This window comes from Cladophialophora carrionii, assembly GCF_000365165.1.
Source record: "Cladophialophora carrionii CBS 160.54 unplaced genomic scaffold supercont1.5, whole genome shotgun sequence".
Lineage (NCBI taxonomy): Eukaryota > Fungi > Ascomycota > Eurotiomycetes > Chaetothyriales > Herpotrichiellaceae > Cladophialophora > Cladophialophora carrionii.
In genome coordinates this window covers 1,785,424-1,804,189 of record NW_008481830.1, presented here as the reverse complement: position 1 = coordinate 1,804,189, position 18,766 = coordinate 1,785,424, and the positions used below count along the sequence as shown (strand labels likewise).

The window sequence follows — 18,766 nt, the reverse complement described above, 5'->3', positions numbered from 1 at the left end:
CAGGCAGCTACAGTACGATGGCGCCGATTCCAGTCCACACGGCTTCCGCCATCAACACAAACCTCCCTTCGCACGCGCTCGGGACCTCCCCCAGCACTGCTGGCGCTCGATACACACCTTCTACTGCAGAATCACGTCCGAGTTCCACAGAGCCCGCCCTGGGTGCATCTCCATCGCAGCCTGCGCGAGCAGCCGTTCCTCATCCCACAAACACGGCGGCCAGCACGCACAACAGCAGATGCAACCCGACACCAACCGCGCCGCTGCAGCCAGCTAGTCTGGCCACATCCGAGAACACTCCTCCACCACCGCAGCCGGGCGCCGTTCCGTCGCCGTACTCCATCAGTCCCACCCCTCGAGCGTCCGCGCCGGCTTCACCACGTTGTCTCAACATTCCTCAACCGAGTGCGTATGCATCTCCCGACGCTTCGCCACCGCGCGTGACGGCTGCCCCAACACAAGCGCAAACACCCACCCACTCACGTCCTCTCCCTATCCACCCTGCCACCTACCACAGCACAGTCTGCACGCCCGTACGCTCGGTCCCTTCCGCAGGTGTCACCTCCATTTCCACAAGCCCAAGCTACAACTACACATCGCCAACCTACTCCCTCCCAAAAGTGCCGGAAGCGCAAGATCTCTCGCACCCTCCCGGCTACCAACAGGATCACCACTCCTCCTTTGACGACAAGCCGATCGAATCTTGCCAAGAGACGGATTACAGAGCCACGCTTTCTCCCATGTCAGCGACGAGAAGAGGAGCCGGAATATTAGACCTGGAATGGACATTTGGGTCACCCAACGGGAGCGCCGATGGTGACAACACGGTAGTGCAGACTGCCATGTCATGGGCACGAGCCGCAGGGAAGAGACTCAGCATGACAGAGAAGCAAATCTGGAAGACCATCAACGGGGAGGAAGATGGAAGATAGCAGCGGGCAAGAAAGATGTGGACCGAGAAAATTATGGTATGGTTTGTTGTGCAGCCTGCCCTTCAGCTTGCGGGGAGTGGACATGCTGTGACCTGGCTGCAGCAGCAGTCCGATGAATATGGTGACATTCGTCCGAGAATCGTGCTCACGGGATCTTTTCCATTACTTCATTAGACTTTCATCCCTTTGCTCGTCTACCGGGTCGCGGCCAAAGAGACGTTGATGAACGACTGCAGAGTAGAACGACGATCGTTTACAGAGTAGACAGGCTGCGGAAACAATAGAATCGTTCTGAGACGTCAAGTCCTCCGACGACCTAATCCGACGTCGAAGTTGACGTTGAGGGACTGAGCTCGGCGTGACAACATCAGAATTCAGACGAGGCGCGAGGTGAATGAGAATGTATTGTGGATGCGTCGTGTACAGGGTATATCAGAAGCACTGTTCTCTACATGGCTGCGCTCGTGGAGTTCCAAAAGGAGCCGCAAGTAGTACATCGCCCCCACCGAGAAAGCCTCATTAATGCAAAGGACAAGGCAGTACGGAGTAAATGTGAAGAGCTTCAGAAAAGTCAAATCAGGCCGGATCAGGGGAAATTCAAGTTCGACTGAGACCCAACCCACTCACTCACTCACTTGCCCTTCAGACACACAAACCGACGCCTGGTACTCTCATTCAACCTTGATCGGCAGCCGAACGCAGGTGGCCAGGCCATAACGAGAATGAGCCCTTTCCCAAAGCGAGGACGAGCAGGACGGAACAAGGGCGAAGCTGAAAACTGCGCGGTCGAGGCAATAACGTACAATTTGCGAGTGTATGACGAGTGTTCGAGGAGCGAATGATGGGAAAGCCAGAAACCCCATTGCATATTGTAAACAATACCCCCAACGACTGTCTCAACGAGAAAGTTGCTTAACGCGAAACCCATGATCCCTCGTCAGTCCCCTTCCGTTGTGCGGTCGTTGACGTCTCTATTTGCAAGATGTGCCTCATCCTCTCTTCATCCCCTGTGCTGCCAACTGCGGCCACGGACGCTTCACCAATTCATCGTACACTGTTTTCTTCCCTTTCCAGCTGAGGGCACTACACATTACACCGTGCATCCACTGGTACACCATTTTTGCGATCGGATGAGTCGCTTGTCGGGATCGTCGCGTTTAGGTGTAGAGGCGCTTAACCGGAACCACCCTTGAACTTCTTGCCGAACATGAGAAGTTGGACCTCTGTGAGATGGTTAGCATAGTACCAGACGGTGGAAATGAGACACGTACGGTCGTAGATGGAGAGCACACCGGCACCGGCGACACCACGCAGGATGTTGGCACCAGCACCCTTGAAGAACGATCGGACACCCTCAGCGGCCATGATCTTCTGGGCAGCATCGAAAGAGCTCTTGTACTTGACAGCCTGCGCAACCAGTTAGACTCGTTCGCCAGAATTCGGGTGATATACGTACCTCGCCAGACGTCATCATCATGCGACGACGGATAGTATCAAGAGGGTAAGAAGCGATACCAGCACCAGTGGTGACACCCCAGCCCAGCATGAATGAGGCCAAGAAGTTACCCTCAAGAGGACCAACAAGGAGGACAGGCTTGATCGAGTCGTACATGCCGAAGTAGAGACCACGGTAGACGATGATTCCAAGAACGGAGGGACCGAAACCACGGTAAAGACCGGCGATACCATCGGAGGCGAGAGTCTTGCGGTAGACATCGACAAGACCGTTGAATTGACGATCACCGCCACCCTTGGCAGCAGATTTGGCATCGTTGGCAAGACGAGTACTGTGTATAGTTAGCACTAGATCCCAATGACTGATCAATGGCGTGGCACGTACCGGGCGTAGTCGAGAGAGTAGACGAAGAGCAGGGAAGTGGCACCAGCGGCACCACCGGAGGCCAAGTTACCAGCCATCCACTTCCAGTATCCATCGCGCTCCTTCTTGAAAGCGAACATCGACTTGTAGGTATCGCGGAAAGCAAAGTTCAAGGCCTGAGTAGGGAAATATCGGATGACGTTGGCCGTGTTTCCTCTCCACAGAGCCATGACACCTTCGCTCTTTGCGGTTCGGCTGAAGCAGTCGATGATACCGTTGTATTTGCGGTCGAGACGACCGGCTTTAAGCATCTCATCCTGTAATTTGAGTGTAAGTTATTGTTCCTTTCGCATGACCGAGGTTGATGTCATCATGGTGGTAGGAGCATGATAAGCGAATTCTTCAACCAAAGTTGAGAGAGTCGCGCCGAAGAAAGGTGGGAACGATCGCATCGCATGTGACATATATCCAAGGGGATAGGCAATGGATGTCGCAGGCTGGCATACCTGATTTTGGATCAAGAGCTTGACACGCTCAATGGGGGCAGCGGCAGTTTTCTAGCAGATTCGCGTTAGATTTCGATATTCTCAGATCGGACCGCAGGCAGGTTATGCTTACTGAGACGGCAGCGGACACACCACCCATCAAAAAATCAACCACGAAGCCTTTCCGTATCGTTAGCCACCAGCATCCATGACATCAAATATCGTCAAGCGGATCTCCGAGACTAGAAGAGTCCAGCAGGGCGAACGTCGACGAGGGCGAGGCTTACCGGGCATGCCCATAAAGGACTTGTCGGCCTGGTTCACATCTCTAGAAGGAACAGTTAGTGTCGAGCACGTGGAAGCATTGATCGGATCCCCAGATGGTGCTGATGCAGCTCAGGGAGGTGGCCGAAAGACCAGCGGCTGAGAGACCTGCGAAATGAGATGGGAATGAGCGCGGACTTACCCCTTCGCCATCTTGACGGTGTTTGCAAGGGACCGAAGACTATGATTGAGTGGAGAGAAGGGAAGGAAATGATGGGACCAAGGAAGGAGGAAGATGCAGTGATGCGAAAAAGAGAGAATCGAAGTTCTGAAGCGGACAGTTATTTTCCAAAGGGATTGGAGCTCGACTGGTGCTAAACCCGATACGGCAAGGCCCTGATCTCACGTTGTGCTTTGCGTTGCGCGGTCTTCCCGAGCGACCATCAACCCCCAAGCAGGAAGGCCCTCAGGTCCGCCCCGGGCAATTATCGTCTGCAATCAAAATTTTTGGCTGAGACCTCATCCACACCTCCTCACCCCAATCATTCTCCTGGCTGGGCCAGCCCATAGCAACCGTTGCCCCTATCGCGCTTGTCCGGGCGCAGCCTCGGGTTGTCCGGTCGGGCGTGGGATAATTTTTCTCAGCTGCTGTCGCCGCCCATTTTACCGCAAAGCACCACCGAGTACTCCGTACATTGTACATTTTTTCCAACGGTCCACATAATTCTCCAGATTTGCAGGAAGTACGGAGTACCTACCTCGTAATTAGAGCTTGTTTCGAGAAAGTGCGGCTCTTTATGCAGCTGTCGACTACGAGTTACGAGCTACCAATTGGGTCCCATGTGCTACACTTCCACACTTGTCACAGGTGCGTGTGCCGTACACGTCTCATGCATGGCAAGAGTGTAGAGCATTGAATTGGCTACAGTCGCACGGATATTCTTTCATCCAGCAACAGCATCGACTTCCACCTTCGCCTTCTTGCTCTTTCTTCTCTTCTTTTTCTTCTTTCCTTCGGTCTTTATGTCAACTCCACCCTCATCTTCGTCGACCTTCTCTTGGTTGTCCAGCTGCGGCGGGATCAAATTGCTCGCATTGAGACCTTCCTCATTACCAAACGTGTCCAGGCGCCATTTCCTCAGCCTCGCTTTCTTCCCCAAGTTCTTTGCATCTTTCCGTTTCTTCTCGGGATCGCGGAAAGATGCCAGCTTCTTCAGGCCGGCGAACTCATTCAAGGCTTTGTCCTCGGCTAACAAGATATCTCTGGCGGTCAGACCGAAGCTCTTTGGTGATGTCTCTCGATATCTGAACCCGGCGGCTTTCTTGTTGTTTGGCACGGATGCGTCAAGTTCCATCTGGAGTTGGTCATCGACCAGTTGTTCGATAATCCTTCGCTCCCGCCTGGCGTCTCTCTTGTCGTCCTCCTCCGCTTTTTTGTTCTTCTTCCGCCTCTTTGCCGGCTTTTCCTCCTCTGTCAAGCTGAAATCCGCCGTCTCGTTCTCCTCGAAATCGGGAACTATATCTTTTATGTCGATGACGTCCTCGAACTTGGGCTTCCGAGGCTTCCGCTTCCCCTCTGTGTCGCTGTCGCTCGCAGCATCTTGCTCAGCATAGTATTCATCACCAAAGCGTTTCTGCATTTCCTCTTCCCACATCGCATCGTCCCAGTCGCCGTCGACGAAACGCGACCAGTCCTCAGGCCGGATATCCTTGCTCCTGATACCAGCGGCCCGCTTGATTCTCCGCACCTTCTCCTCGAGCTCTTCAATTTTCAGCTTACGCAGGCGAGCTTTCTCTTCTTTCCGTAACTGCTTCTCAGCTTCTTTCTGGGCCTTTTCGGCCTCTCTCTTCTTCTGTCTCGGGTTTGCCTCGGTCCTCCGCACCGAGTATTTCGCGGCCAGATCCCTCGCGTGCGAGCGCAGCTTCTCGTTCGATTTCTCCGGATCTTCGAATCTGAGATTGTATGCTTCTTCAAACTCTTCTGCTCGGCGCTCCTCGTCGTCGTCATCCGATTCAAAGGGGTGAAGGGACGCAGCATCTGAAGTTGCCCAGGCCCTCGAGGCCATGAAATTTGACAGGAATGTCTCAGGGTCTTTGTCCGCGGTTTCAACGTCTAAAACAGGCTGCTGCTTCTTAGATGGCTTCTCCTTGCGTTTCGCAACCAAGAATTTGTTCTCGCCGGTGCCATCTTCCTCACCTCCATCATCGGACTGGGCCGCAGCTGCGTGGATTTCACTAATGATTGATTTCTTCAGTTGTTCCTGCTCTTGATTGTATGACAACGGAGCAGCGTCTTCTTCGTCTTTGACTGTACCGCCATTAAGCAGAACTTGTCGATGGTAGTCTTGCAAATTCATTGGCTTCTCCTTCTTGGTCTTGGCGTTCACCTCTTGCTCATCGTCGGCCTGAGAATAAAATGTGGTAGACGCATCGTAGACTCGGGGGTCTTTCGAACGAATGGCATTGATGGTAGCCATGATCTCGCTGTCAAGCGCCTCGGTAGCAAACTCCCCTTCATCTTCGGACTCGCTCGTCGACTCATCAGAACCAGATTCGTCACTGCCCACATCGTCGGCTGCGTCTCGCTTGCGCTTTCGAGCCGTGGAGGATTTGCCGAGTTTTTCTTCCACTGTGACAGGAGTCAGCATGTATTCGGATTGAATTCAGCCGCTAGGCGATTTCATACATCTCGCCAGTTCCTCCCTCTTTTTGTTATGCTCAAAGCGCCGGGCGTATTCCTCGTTGACCTTGAGCGCCGGCTTTGATAGGATCTCCGCCGCCCCGTCCTCGCTATCGGACGAGTCGCTACTTAACAACTCGCGAACCATGGCTGGAGAAGGCTGGAGCATGCACAAGAAGGTCTTTTTCTGCGGTTATGGATTCAGGATCTATGTCGGTCGGAAAGGTTTGCCATGCTCGTGGCTCCGTGGCTCAAAAAGTTTCTCCGCATGCGCACGGAAAGTTGCGACACCGAGGCTTGGCAATATTGTTAGCGGCTCCGACTGCTTTGTAGGTTCTGCTCCGCTATCAATTCTTTCTGAGAGCCTGGCTTCAGGAACAGCTGCCAAACATAGGAAAGCTGTCATCGACTAATTTGAACCGCGAGTCGAATATGCTCCTCGTGACTTATTTATTTATGCGGATACTAGGCCTATAAGAATTATGACAACTCCGTCGAGTACACAGTAGATGCAGACATGACGCAGCCGTGAATCTTTGCAATGCTTCATCTGCGCACAAGTGACTTAATGGGATGGAGGCTGCGTATCCCTTGAGACTCGTCTCTCGGCTCCATTATGATGTGAGTTTTCATAGAAATTGCTAACGCCTTCTCGGCCACAGGATTGTTTCCCGTAGACATCCGTCCCATTGCGTTCGTGGTGCGTCCAGTATCAACGTTGTTGACCTGTCTTGGCTCCAAGCCCCGGTCGGTGTGTGATGCGCCGATGCGCAGCTTGACGTCGTTGGTCCCTCGAGTCCGAATCAAGCCAACCTCAAGACGCGTTTTGTAGTCCTCGTACCTATCAAGTCTATAACTTTTTAACAGAATCCCTCGGCTGAGCCAATTCACCTATTATCGCCTTGCCTGGCCTTCTGATACTGTTTCACTTCTTGTGCGCGCAGACGTTGAGACAGCCTGACCCATGACTCGCCTGCACTCGGTTACAATCCCTCCTCTACCTACTCCGCTCCTCAGGTCGTGACAGCAACCATGGCGCAGGCGCTGCAACCTCCCGACGAGGTGGGAAGATTGATCAACCTGATCCCGGTCGGACTGAAGGAAGCCGCTATCGATTCCCCAACCGCCCGTGCTACAGTTGTCCACTACGGCGAGCAGGTTGACCTTCTCGAAAAATGGCTCGATGAGTATGCCAAAGCCGCCACCCGACTCGTGGCCGAATCTCTGACCCTGGAGAATGTCCTCAACGGCTTCATCGCCCACTCCATCCTCCCCACCTCTCTGTCTGAGTCAATGCTGGACCATGACTACAGCGTGCTTGCTATGAAGAGGTACGGCGATGGAGCCAAAGACTATTGGATGAGCATGGTAGCGGTGGTCAAGAGGTTGTCTTCGATGGTCGTTGATCCTATCAGACAGTTTCTGCAGAATGATCTGCGGGCATTTAAGGAGACTCGCCGCGCGGTGGAAGTGGCCCAAAAGACATTCGAACATCTTCAGGGCAAATACGCTGGATTAGGCAAATCCAAGGAACCGTCCTCGCTGAGAGAGGAAGCTTTCCAACTGCATGAGGCTCGAAAGGTCTACATCAAAGCCATGATGGACTTTTTCAGCTTGACCCCACAGTTTCGCTTCGCACTGGACAGACTACTCGTCAAGATGTTCTTTGACCAGTGGCGGGAGATGAGGATGTCGCGAGATAACACTGCGGCTACATTTGGGCGGAGCGCTGACGAGATGCAGAGGATTAGGGGCTGGCTAACGGAGATGGAGTCCAGCGAGAAGATCTTCCGTAGCGAGTTACTCGCCGCAAAGAAACAACTGGAGGATGCTGCTGAATTAGAAACCCGGCCCTCACGCGAGTTGGAGGATTACACATTGTCCACTGTTCCTCACCACGCCGGCCACGGTCACAGCGCTAGCACTTCCACACTGCAGCGTTCCCCGAAGAAAATTGCTTCCAAGACAGGCGAGAAGCAAGGCTGGTTGTTTTTGCGAACCTACAGCGGGAAACCCACTCGGACTGTCTGGGTGAAGCGGTGGGCATTTGTTCGCAGTGGGGTCTTTGGCTGGCTGCTACAGAGCACAACAGCAGCAGGGGTTGAAGAGAGCGAGCGCATTGGCGTTCTACTGTGTAATGTCCGTCCTGCTCCCACGGAAGAACGTCGCTTCTGCTTCGAGCTAAAGACGAACAAAAACACAATTCTCCTGCAAGCAGAAACACAGGCAGAGCTCGTTGACTGGATAGACGCCTTCCAAACAGCCAAGTCCAAGGCTGTCAATGATGGCGATGCTTTGCCAACCATGGTTTCCGGCGGTGGAAACCTGCAGGCCGGTGCTGCCTTTGCGATAAGTGCGCCACCAGTTCCCGAGTTTGGGGCGTCTATCCTTAGCTCGACGCAGCCAGGCGCCGGTGAGGACGTTCCTGCCTTGGAAAAGACACATACTCTCCCTGTTCCTGGCACAGAGCACGGACGCGAGACCAGTGTGGATCTGTCCAGAAGGTCGACAGCGTTAGAGGAGGTTGCGCAGCGAGACACTGCCTCTCGCATACTTTCCAGATTGGACTTGCACAGGAAAAGCCCAGCGTCAACCCAAGTGTCTCCCAGCCCATCCACACCAAATCTGCCAGGCGGCATTGCGGGCTTGATAGCAGCTAGCCACGGTTCAATGCCTGTCGGACCCAGTCTCCCTCTTGTTCCCAATACCGAAGGCGACTTCCCCAAGCCGCGAAGTACTTTCACCTTGGCTCTTCGAGATATGCCTGCCAGCAGCCTAGCACCGTCGACTCTTGCTTCCGTTCCGTCGCCGACGAATCTGAGCCGATCTGCAGTGATCATCACTGGTGAGCGCGGCCTAAGTCCTGCTCCCGACAAGACAGGGATCCCCAATGGTATTCTGGCCAACACATGGGGAACCTCATGCACAGCTTATGTCAACCGACTTGAGCGCGCTGAGAGCAATGAGAGAGCTGAGGTGAAGCTGCTGGCCAACCGAAGTCCTGCCCTGGTGCCCTCCTCCTCACCTCCAAAAGCGCTGGCTTCCCCAGCCCGCTCGGCTCTTCCTTCGCAAAGTCCAATTCCACACCTTGATCTGAGTATCCCTCAACCGGGGGCGCGCAGTCGCACACCATCGCCGAGCAAGAGACAGCATAGGAACACTATAAGTGTGGATCGTGTCACGGCAAACCAGCTCAGCAGCGAACTCCTGGTACCTGAGTTCCCGAATTACTATCCTCTGCAGCTTAAGTCGCAGGATGCACAGTTCCGTCTTCTCTTCCCTTCCTTAAGGCGCGATGATCGTCTGGTGATGGTTTTTCGCGCGACCTGGAATCCCAGCGAGAAGCAAGATTTCCCAGGCCGAGTGTATGTGACGCCACGAGACGTCTATTTCTACAGCAACCATCTGGGCCTGGTCCTCACATCTAGCGTGTCTCTCAGTGCAATCGACGAGGCTACCGCTGCTCCTGGGAGAGATTGTGATTTCATCTTTCTGCACCTCAAAGAAGGTACAGGAGATGGAAATGCACGCAGGATCACGATTAAGACGTTCTTGGAGCCGCTGAGGCTCTTACAAAGGCGAATGAACTTTTTGATCAGGAACAGTGTATCCGATTCACCCTTGGGCTTGGAGGAAATCATGAAGGCTTTGATCAGGATGGAGACTGAAACTCCTGATCGGAGTCCGAGCCTCGAAAGCTGGGAGGACGTGTCGCCGAACACGCCGGTCGACACAGGCGGTCCGCGCTATCGAAGCAGGGCTTCAACCACAGGGACAGAGTTGAAAGGCCCACTACGAATCGATCGTGCGCTCCATCACACCCAAATAGGACGCCGGGAATCGAAGTTCAAGCTTCCTGCTCTACCGGTAAAATATGCGCCGCCTGGGAATCTACGGCTTGCGGTCGAAAAGGAGTTCGACATTAGCGCAAAGGCGTTATTCCACGTCATGTTTGGAGATAAGAGCATACTTTGGCAGCTCCTACACCGCGAGAGACGAGCTAAGAATATATCACAGGGACCATGGCTGAGTCTAGGGGAAGGACGATTTCGAAGAGAGTTGACTTTCAACAGCCCAACTGTAAGCCTCCTTGGCCGAGAATCATACGCCTGGGTTCGAGACTACCAGGTGATCGACGTAAACAGTGATCATCTGTGCTATGTCGTTACAGACAAGCGAACACCCTGGCATCTGCCCTACCAGAACAATCATCGCCTTGTCAGCAAGGTCGTGATCACCCATGCCGCCAAAGCCAAGTGCAAGCTTGCTGTCTTTGTCAAAATCGAATGGCTCCGTCCGGCTTGGTTGTTGGGTGGCGTCGTCGAGCGACAGGCCTTGTACGACCTCGAACTCGATTGTCAAGACCTTGTAGACCTCGTTGCGGATCAAGTCAGCAAACTCGGCGCGCATAGTCGCACGAAGAGAGCCATTCAGATTTTCGGTCAAGTGGGCCACTCGACAGAGACCACGCAGCTTCTGATGGATGCAGCAGCCGTGAACATCGAACTGAGAAGACAGCCGACTACCCGCAGCATGACTGGGCTGCTAGCCCAAAGCGCCACCTCCACAGCTGAGAGTATTGCAGCGACCCTCCTGCAGTCGGTTTTGAGCATTTTGAGGTGGTTGGCGAGGACCTTCTCCGCCAACAAAGTTATATTAGCCGCACTTGTCCTATCCGCACTATACAATAGTTGGCACACATACCGCGATTCGCTGGATTGGTGGCACGAGCGCAAAGCTGGAAACTTCATGGCTAGACTCGGTGTTTCCCCAGACACTGTCATGAGTCGGGCCGTATACCTCAGTGACTTGGATGAGGTTCTCAGTCGTGACGCACATCTACCTGCCTCTGATTCGAGTGCGTGCTACAAAGTCTTCTATGACGAGCATGATCCTCAATATATCCACGCGGGACGAAGCGACAGCCCAGCAGCACAGGTGCAGCAAAATCGGCAGAGATTGGCGTCTCACCGTCATAATCTTCTGGTCGCGGTGCGAGTGGTAAACAGCGTCGAGAAAGAATTGATGCTGGCTGCATGGGAACAGTGGGTGACGGCGGAGCATCGCCGCTGTCAAGTCGTGGAGGGAATTGTGCTAGGCGACCTGTCACAGAACTCCACCGGCGTGGGCAAGGAGCTAACGGACTGGTATGATGAGTACTGCACCAGTTGCCGTGACGAATATATGAAGATTCGTTCGTGAGATGCACAAGCTGAGCGCGTGGATGGTGGCATTCGAGCTGCCTGGAGGTGAGACCATTGCACCAGCACCGAGGAATCCTCCGAACACAAATCTACAGCCTCTTATCCATAAGGATGTCTGGCTGTGACCCGGTCCTGCCGGGCCAGCATTGTCTTCTGTTGGGATTTTCAGCTACTATAAGCGTGATGTATTCGCCTTACGATCCGCGGAACTCTCCTAGGATGCGATCGTTGTCGATCAGCGCCCACCGAATCCTTGGTGGAGAGTCCTTTAGGTTGACAATGCTTGAGAGCGCAGAGCGCGACAATACTCATGTTTCAAGAGTCGAATGCGCAATCAGAGCCTCGAAAGAGGGTTCGTCTGCCGACGGTTCGAATTTATCAGCATGTATCCGCCACCGTAGCTCTTTGCCCAGCATTGCCTATTTCATCCGAAACGGCGTGGCTAGTGTGCGCAGGTTGTCAGACATCTCGAACGGGAGTACTTGAGTGTTGATCTCCCAACTGAGTCCAGCTCAACGCGGTCGCGGCAGCCTTCTTAAGGCACTTGAACCGAAAGGGACGAAAGCACCCGACCAGCCCCTGATCACCAGGTCATCTGTGATCTTGTGAAGAGTATTCTGTGCTGCTCTTTTCTGGTCGTTCCTGGTGGCACTCCCGAGCGTTTACCAGTCGGAGGGACCAGAGCATGCACAGCATCGGTCCGGTAGGGGAAAGCGTCAGCATTTGGGTGGGCTCTCGCCATCCCTCCATGACTGTTGCATTTCTGCCTCGAATCGCTCCGCTTCAGCTAGAACGTTCATTGAGGGAGACTTTGGCGACTTTTGAAGTCCTGTGTACCCGGCGACCGAGTCCAAGATGGACTGTATCACAGCACCGTGGTGGTACTGTGTATTCTCGCAACGCCCAGCGTATGGGACGCCTAATTTCAGGGGTCTGCCAGCGCGGGCTGAGGATAGGACCTATTCGATTCGAAGATATGAAGAGACAGCGGAAGACTCATGTATATGTACTTCCCACTACTGCCCTCTGGCTATCCTAACATCAAACCGGCGCTCGCGGTGGAATTTGTGGCCATGGTGTTCAAGCCATCAACTATTCCGCGGATGTCCACACAAGTCGTGATGAACTATCATATATTGGCTCTAACTCTCCTGCATACTAGTACATAGCTAAGTAAGCTCACATCGCCTTTTGCCGGAGAGAAATAGGGAGCATTGGCACCATGGCCAGCGCCAGCGCCAGCCTCGAGATCCGCACTCGCACATGCAACCCTGCTTAGATCTTCCCAGTATTCTCTCGTCTGCTACATTATATATCACCAGCAGCACCCGTGTGTTGGTGCTTCAACGCTTACGCCCCGTCAGTAGAACCCGTAGCACCAGGCTTCTCCTCTCCACTCTCGAGGTCGATTCTTTGCTCAACACCCGACCGCGGATCGAACGCCCGGCCTTCATGCCCGCTGGCATCCTGCTCGGGATTGACAGTCTCATACTCCAGCGCCTTGATGAACATGTAGAACCCGCTGGCGATCAACGCCCCGAGGACGGGCCCCAGCCAGTAGATCCAATGATAAGAGTCAAAGGAGTGCAGGACGACACAAGGGCCGAACGAGCGCGCGGGGTTCAGGGACCCGCCGGTATAGTTCACGCCCATGAGTTCGGCGATGAAGAGGGAGAGGCCGATGCCGATGGGGGCGATGAAGGTCGCGCGGTGTTTTTCGGCGGCGAGCATGAAAATGGTGAAGACGAGTTGAGCGGTCAAGAACATCTGAAAGCGAAGAAGGACATGCGTGAGTGTGTGACTCGAGGTCTGAGGGACAGTAGGGTGTGTAGACAAGGAACTCGGCTATACATGTATATACATATATATATACATATACATACCTCGATAAAGAGACCTTGCACAACGGATGTTCCTCCTCCAAGAGACGTGCCGACGTTGAGCGGCCCGGGCAGGAGGCAGGAGACGACAGCAGACGAGGCGATGCCGCCGAGGATCTGGGAGACGGTGATAAGGCAGCCGCGTCGATAGGATACGGCACCGACGATCATCATTCCGAGAGAGACCTTGTGGAATCAGTCATGCCCGCACGGTACTACCCGATAGGAGGAGCTTTGCTTGGAGAATGACAACGATGACTTACAGCAGGGTTGAACAGTCCACCGCTGATCCGGAAAAATACCCACGCATTCACCGCTAGGGAGAACCCAAAGCACAGGGCGATGAACGACAGCTTGGCAGGGTTGGCGGCCAGGTCGACGGGCTGGCCCTGTTCCGGCGCTGTGTTGACAACGTTTGTCCCTCCCAACGCCAGGAGCAGGAAGAGGAAGGTCCCGACAAACTCACCCAGCATGGCGACAAGGTGGTTTTTCACACCGAGCGGAAGGAAGTTGAAAAGGGGGACGCGGCGAGAGACTAGTGTCTCATCCTCGTTGGGAAGTATCGACTCGCGTCTCTGCCATGGGAGACGAATCCGCCGGGCTGGACGGTCGACGTTCATGGTTGTCGCTGTTTGTCCTGGTGGAAGAGAACGCTGAAATACTCACTTTTGGCTGACCTATTGTGGTTGTCCTCCCGGCAGCTGATAGAATTTTCCTCCCAGAGATGGTGGTCCGGCACAGGACATATTTAAGCAGTTTGTGCAAGCCATATTCGCCATGACGGAGTGATTGACCTGGACGGGATCTCGCTGTCGCGAGCATTCCGTGCAATACAGTCCCAAAGCAGTAGCATAAGGTTCAGAAGATGGCGCAATCGTGTCATGGTTGGTTGTAGTGACATGCAACTGCAGCACTAAGCGAGCCAGTGACATACCGACCGACAATTGACTTTGTGTCGACGGGCCAGTAGAGTGGCATCTGTCGAGGTGGACCTGGGGTAAGACGGCAAGCGCAGAGTGCCACGATACCAAAATGGTTGTTGAAGATCAAAACCTCCCCTTTCTGGCATCGTGGCAAAGGGAAGTAGCCCCAGTTCAGCCAGTCGAAGAGGAATTGCGGCAATCCAGTCCATTTCAACGCGGCCGATAAAGGCGGAGATGACGATCCGCTGAAGTATATCTGTAGCAAGCTTCTCTCCAATGGTACCTACGCAGCAATTTCCTTCAACACTGACGTCGAGGTTTGGACGGTGTCGAACAAGAAGACCCCAGAAACCTCTGAAACCTCTCCCACAGTCTGGAGAACTAGCTTGTGGGGGAGAAGGGCAGGTCAAGTGACCAGAGTGGTGGCGAGAAGTAACCGTGCAGCCATGTTCATGTCACCCACGTGTGAAGCGTTGACGAATATCACGTGGAAGGCTGCGGCCCGGAATCTGCGGGGTCTATACGAGATACGAGATACCAAGGCGGTTCTCTGTGGCCCCACCTCCAGATAATTAGCTGGAGCCGTTCCGAGGTATCTCTCGGTGGTCGGTCCACGGCTACAGTCGGTCAGCCTCCAGCCCCTTGTCTCTAGGGAACATGGCTTTACCTCGATCCCGACGCGTCGCATCGACAATATATTTTGGGCCGGGCTGAGTTCAGTGTTGCCTTAGCTCAGATCCTTCTCGTTTCGTGTACACACCTGGGAACTGCATCAACCGAACCTCTTGAGCTGCTCGCCTTCAAGCCCGATCTTCGCAATGTCCTCATCGAATATCGTCCCTTTCTCTGAGCCGCCCTGGTTGGCAGGCTTTCCTTCCCCCTACTACAGAGAAACACACAAGCGGTTTCAGAAAGCATGTCGAGCCTTTATCGAGGAACATCTAATGCCCTATGCTATGGAGTGGGAGCGCGAGGAAACCGTCCCGGACCATCTCTTCGAGACGTTCAAGAAACACAATATGTTGATCCCTAATCTCCCTGCGCCTCTCCCGGTGGAATGGCTGAAAAGAGTGGGCATCAACGACATCCTGGGGACGCCCGTGGAAGAATGGGACTATTTGCACACCGGAATATACCTGGACGAGATGGCCCGACCTGGTGTCACCGGCCCCGGCGGTTCCATGACTGCCGGCCACTCATTCGGTGGGTTTCGGTCGGCGTTTGGGTGCAGCATGTTTATTGACAACGGTCTGCAGGCATCCCTCCCATCATCAAGTTCGGCAGCAAGGCGCTGCACGAGAAATTCCTTCCAGACCTGCTGCCGGGAAAGAAACGAGCATGTATTGCCATCACGGAGCCCAGCGCTGGCAGTGACGTCGCCAACATTGCAACCACAGCAGTGAAGACACCAGATGGGAAGCACTACATCATCAATGGGCAAAAGGTAATATCCGCCGCTGAACCTGGTAGAGTTTAGCTGATGTGCGACAGAAATGGATCACCAATGCTTTCTGGTCCGATTATGCGGCCATGGCTGTCCGTACGGGTGGCCCTGGCGCTGCAGGCCTGAGCATGATTGTGTGCCCGCTGAAAGGCTACCCCGGCGTGACCATGCGCCGACTCAAGGTGGCCGGACAAGTCAGTGCAGGGACAACTTACATCGAGCTCGACGATGTGAAGGTGCCCGCTGAGAACCTCATCGGCGAGGAGGGCATGGGAATGCGCTACGTCATGACCAACTTCAACCACGAGCGGTTGCTCATCGCTGTCGGAGTGACACGACAAGCACGCGTCGCTCTTTCCGCGGCATTCGAATATGTCATGAGACGTGAGGCTTTCGGGAAGGCGTTAATCGAGCAGCCGGTGGTCCGTCATCGGTTGGCCAAGGCGGGCGCAGAACTAGAGTCGCTGCAAGCCTGGGTCGAGCAATTCGTGTATCAAATGACCCAGCTCACCAAGGCCGAAGCAGACGTCAAACTTGGTGGGTTGACAGCTCTCGCAAAGGCCAAGGCCGGCATGGTTCTGAATGAATGTGCTCAGACCGCAGTGCTGTTGTTCGGCGGTAACGGATACACGCGCACAGGACAGGGCGAGATCGCAGAACGGATGTACAGAGAGGTCCCTGGTGCCCGGATACCTGGTGGCAGCGAGGACGTGATGCTTGATCTGGCCATCCGCCAGCTGGTCAAGAACTATCGCAATGCTACCCAGTCGTTGGAGCGGCCGAGAGGGAGCAGCAAGATATAGTAGCACAGCTGTAAATTTGGGAATCGATCCAATACTGTTGGTCGCATTCACAGGAGTCTCGCAACAATTACACCCTCTTCTCTGTACAAGCAGGAGCCGTGGGGGCCGTGGGGTGCGTGGGGAGGCGCGTCTCGGTTGAGCTTCCGCCGAACATTTACTCCAACAAACATCCTCGGTCAGTTATTGTTCAGGTTGGCTCGAGAGGGCGCCAGCGTCATCGGTACGCTTTACCCCGCGCCACTGACAATTTGGACGCGGGAAGCCGACAACGGCGACCACTGTACGGATTTCGAGCCGTGGACCTCCCATACAGGCTCGCAAATATACCAGAGGGCGCGCCCTACGTTAACGAGTGGTCAAAGTCCGGTTCCTTGCATTCCTCTTTTCGGTCTCACCCCATTTCCCGGTCGCGGACATCGAACATATATTTGTTCTCGAGCGCGTCGAGCGGCAACCGATACAGATAGCGCAGCTCTACCAATCTAGTTCTCCTACGTCCCTACTGTCAACATGGCAACTGCATTGAAGAATGCAAACACCTTGCGCAAGGCGCTCAATACGGGATCTGGTCTGTCGTTCGGCGCATGGCAGATGCTCCCAGGCACGCATCTGTCAAGGACGATCGCTCGAGCTGGGTTCGATTGGATATGCATAGACACCGAGCACGGAAACATTGCAGGTATATGCCCACCAGGGGCCTTCTGTCCTGGAGTCAGGCCTCATATTGACGAAAAGCCAATGCTAACCGAACTCTAATCCCTTTGCAGACAACGAGATGCACGAGTCCGTTCATGCGGTAGCCTCGGTCGGCGTCAGCCCGATTGTTCGAATTCCTGCCAATGAAGGATGGATGGTGAAGAGAGCGCTCGACGCCGGCGCACACGGCATCATCGTGCCTTTGCTGTACACAGTCGAAGACGCCAAGAGGTTGGTCCAGACAGCCAAGTTCCCGCCGTATGGGAAGAGAGGATTCGGCAGTCCATTTTCCATGGGCGCATTCGACGTCAAGGGAGATCTGTCGGGTTTCGACTATATGAAGAACGCAAACGACAACCTCCTGACGATTGTGCAGATCGAGACGAAGGAAGCTCTGGACGTAGTGCGTACAATATCTCAAGTGGCTGGCTGAAGCCCGGGGACAGGGACTAACATGTGCGTGCAGGTGGAGGAGATCGCAAAGGTCGACGGGATTGACGTGCTCTTCATTGGACCCTGGGATCTCGGAAACAACATCGGACACCCAGTACAGGGCGATTTTAGCCCCGAGCTAAAGGCTGCTATTACGAGGATTCTGAAGGCCGCTCAAGATGCTGGAAAGAAGTCCGGAATATACTGTCCTTCTGGGGAATTTGCCAGGAGATACGCCGATGAGGGATTCCAGATGGTGGGCCATAATCTCATCCCTGCCGTGCCGCTGCCCGTGCTGATCATGACTTCCAGATCTCCGTTGTCAATGATATGACCGCCATCCCAGTATTTATGTCCGAGTCACTGTCAAAAGCCAAGGGCTCGTATGGCCATGCGGCGGCTCAAGCCGTGAAAGGGGCTGCGTACGGCGCAGCTAATCTGGTGACACAGGAAAAGAAATAGAGACTCAAATGATGCCGGTGCGTACTCCGTACTTCAAGACGAATCACCCTCGACCTGGCGAACAGCCTTCTGCACTTCCTCCACGGTAAAGCGATGCATGAGTTTGCAAGCGGCGTCGAGACCGGGTTGAAAGTCTTTGCCCGTCTCCAGAATGCGGTCGATATGTAGCACCGGTACATCGAAATCATAAGCATCCTTCCACTTCTGCTGACCTTGTTCCATAATGTCGACCTCTGAGTATCTGACCGGCTCTGATTGTTTCTTGTTGAATTCGACGATGCGTGACTTGGCCACGTCGCAGAGTCCGCAGTTTGCGCGTGTAAACAGTGTCAACTGCACTTTGGAGAGCTGCAGGGCAAGTGAAGGCCGCATACTGTACAGGACAACAATATGGTGCAAGTCTCCCGAGACGCGTCCAAGCAAAATAATACTTACTATGTACTGATTCAAATTGCGAGTGGAAACGTTCAATGTCTGGGCCGGACGGTCGTCAGGCCTCATGCTGCTTTAAGGATGCCCAGTCGCAAGTGGTGTGATTTGCGACGCCGCCTTTAGTGATTTTTGAGTATTTGATCGCGCCGGCACCGGAGCTATTCCTTTTTCGAGCTCTTCGTTCTCCTACGAGACAATCAGCTGTGTGTTCCGTACTCCGTACAATGGACTCGAACTTGATCTCAAATGTCGTTCTTTCCATTTCCCTGTCTGCTACCTCACCAGGTGATTTTCAGCACCTTCCTCTGAA

At 54.1% G+C, this 18,766-nt stretch overlaps 8 protein-coding genes across 8 annotated transcripts; 4 read left to right on the top strand and 4 right to left on the bottom strand.

The window, feature by feature from the left end:
- Positions 1 to 17: 17 nt before the first annotated feature.
- G647_06481 (uncharacterized protein) lies at positions 18 to 932 on the top strand (the record flags this gene model as incomplete). The annotated part of the gene is made up of 1 exon (XM_008730801.1): positions 18 to 932. One exon carries the CDS (start codon positions 18 to 20, stop codon positions 930 to 932), a length of 915 nt encoding a protein of 304 aa, XP_008729023.1.
- Positions 933 to 2,105: 1,173 nt separating this feature from the next.
- G647_06480 (ADP,ATP carrier protein) lies at positions 2,106 to 3,062 on the bottom strand (the record flags this gene model as incomplete). The annotated part of the gene is made up of 4 exons (XM_008730800.1): positions 2,106 to 2,155; positions 2,204 to 2,339; positions 2,389 to 2,719; positions 2,773 to 3,062. The coding sequence occupies 4 exons, from the start codon at positions 3,060 to 3,062 to the stop codon at positions 2,106 to 2,108; spliced, it is 807 nt and encodes a 268-aa protein (XP_008729022.1).
- A 1,382-nt stretch (positions 3,063 to 4,444) lies between these two features.
- On the bottom strand, positions 4,445 to 6,328 carry G647_06479 (uncharacterized protein; the record flags this gene model as incomplete). The annotated part of the gene is made up of 2 exons (XM_008730799.1): positions 4,445 to 6,129; positions 6,187 to 6,328. 2 exons carry the CDS (start codon positions 6,326 to 6,328, stop codon positions 4,445 to 4,447), a joined length of 1,827 nt encoding a protein of 608 aa, XP_008729021.1.
- An 884-nt stretch (positions 6,329 to 7,212) lies between these two features.
- Positions 7,213 to 11,382, top strand: G647_06478 (uncharacterized protein; the record flags this gene model as incomplete). The annotated part of the gene is made up of 1 exon (XM_008730798.1): positions 7,213 to 11,382. The coding sequence occupies one exon, from the start codon at positions 7,213 to 7,215 to the stop codon at positions 11,380 to 11,382; it is 4,170 nt and encodes a 1,389-aa protein (XP_008729020.1).
- Positions 11,383 to 12,734: 1,352 nt separating this feature from the next.
- On the bottom strand, positions 12,735 to 13,884 carry G647_06477 (uncharacterized protein; the record flags this gene model as incomplete). Its single annotated transcript, XM_008730797.1, has 3 exons — positions 12,735 to 13,151; positions 13,268 to 13,450; positions 13,528 to 13,884. The coding sequence occupies 3 exons, from the start codon at positions 13,882 to 13,884 to the stop codon at positions 12,735 to 12,737; spliced, it is 957 nt and encodes a 318-aa protein (XP_008729019.1).
- Positions 13,885 to 15,005: 1,121 nt separating this feature from the next.
- Positions 15,006 to 16,434, top strand: G647_06476 (uncharacterized protein; the record flags this gene model as incomplete). Its single annotated transcript, XM_008730796.1, has 3 exons — positions 15,006 to 15,390; positions 15,444 to 15,631; positions 15,679 to 16,434. The coding sequence occupies 3 exons, from the start codon at positions 15,006 to 15,008 to the stop codon at positions 16,432 to 16,434; spliced, it is 1,329 nt and encodes a 442-aa protein (XP_008729018.1).
- A 510-nt stretch (positions 16,435 to 16,944) lies between these two features.
- G647_06475 (uncharacterized protein) lies at positions 16,945 to 18,024 on the top strand (the record flags this gene model as incomplete). The annotated part of the gene is made up of 4 exons (XM_008730795.1): positions 16,945 to 17,113; positions 17,202 to 17,533; positions 17,597 to 17,818; positions 17,875 to 18,024. The coding sequence occupies 4 exons, from the start codon at positions 16,945 to 16,947 to the stop codon at positions 18,022 to 18,024; spliced, it is 873 nt and encodes a 290-aa protein (XP_008729017.1).
- A 33-nt stretch (positions 18,025 to 18,057) lies between these two features.
- G647_06474 (uncharacterized protein) lies at positions 18,058 to 18,396 on the bottom strand (the record flags this gene model as incomplete). Its single annotated transcript, XM_008730794.1, has 1 exon — positions 18,058 to 18,396. The coding sequence occupies one exon, from the start codon at positions 18,394 to 18,396 to the stop codon at positions 18,058 to 18,060; it is 339 nt and encodes a 112-aa protein (XP_008729016.1).
- Between the last annotated feature and the right edge of the window lie 370 nt (positions 18,397 to 18,766).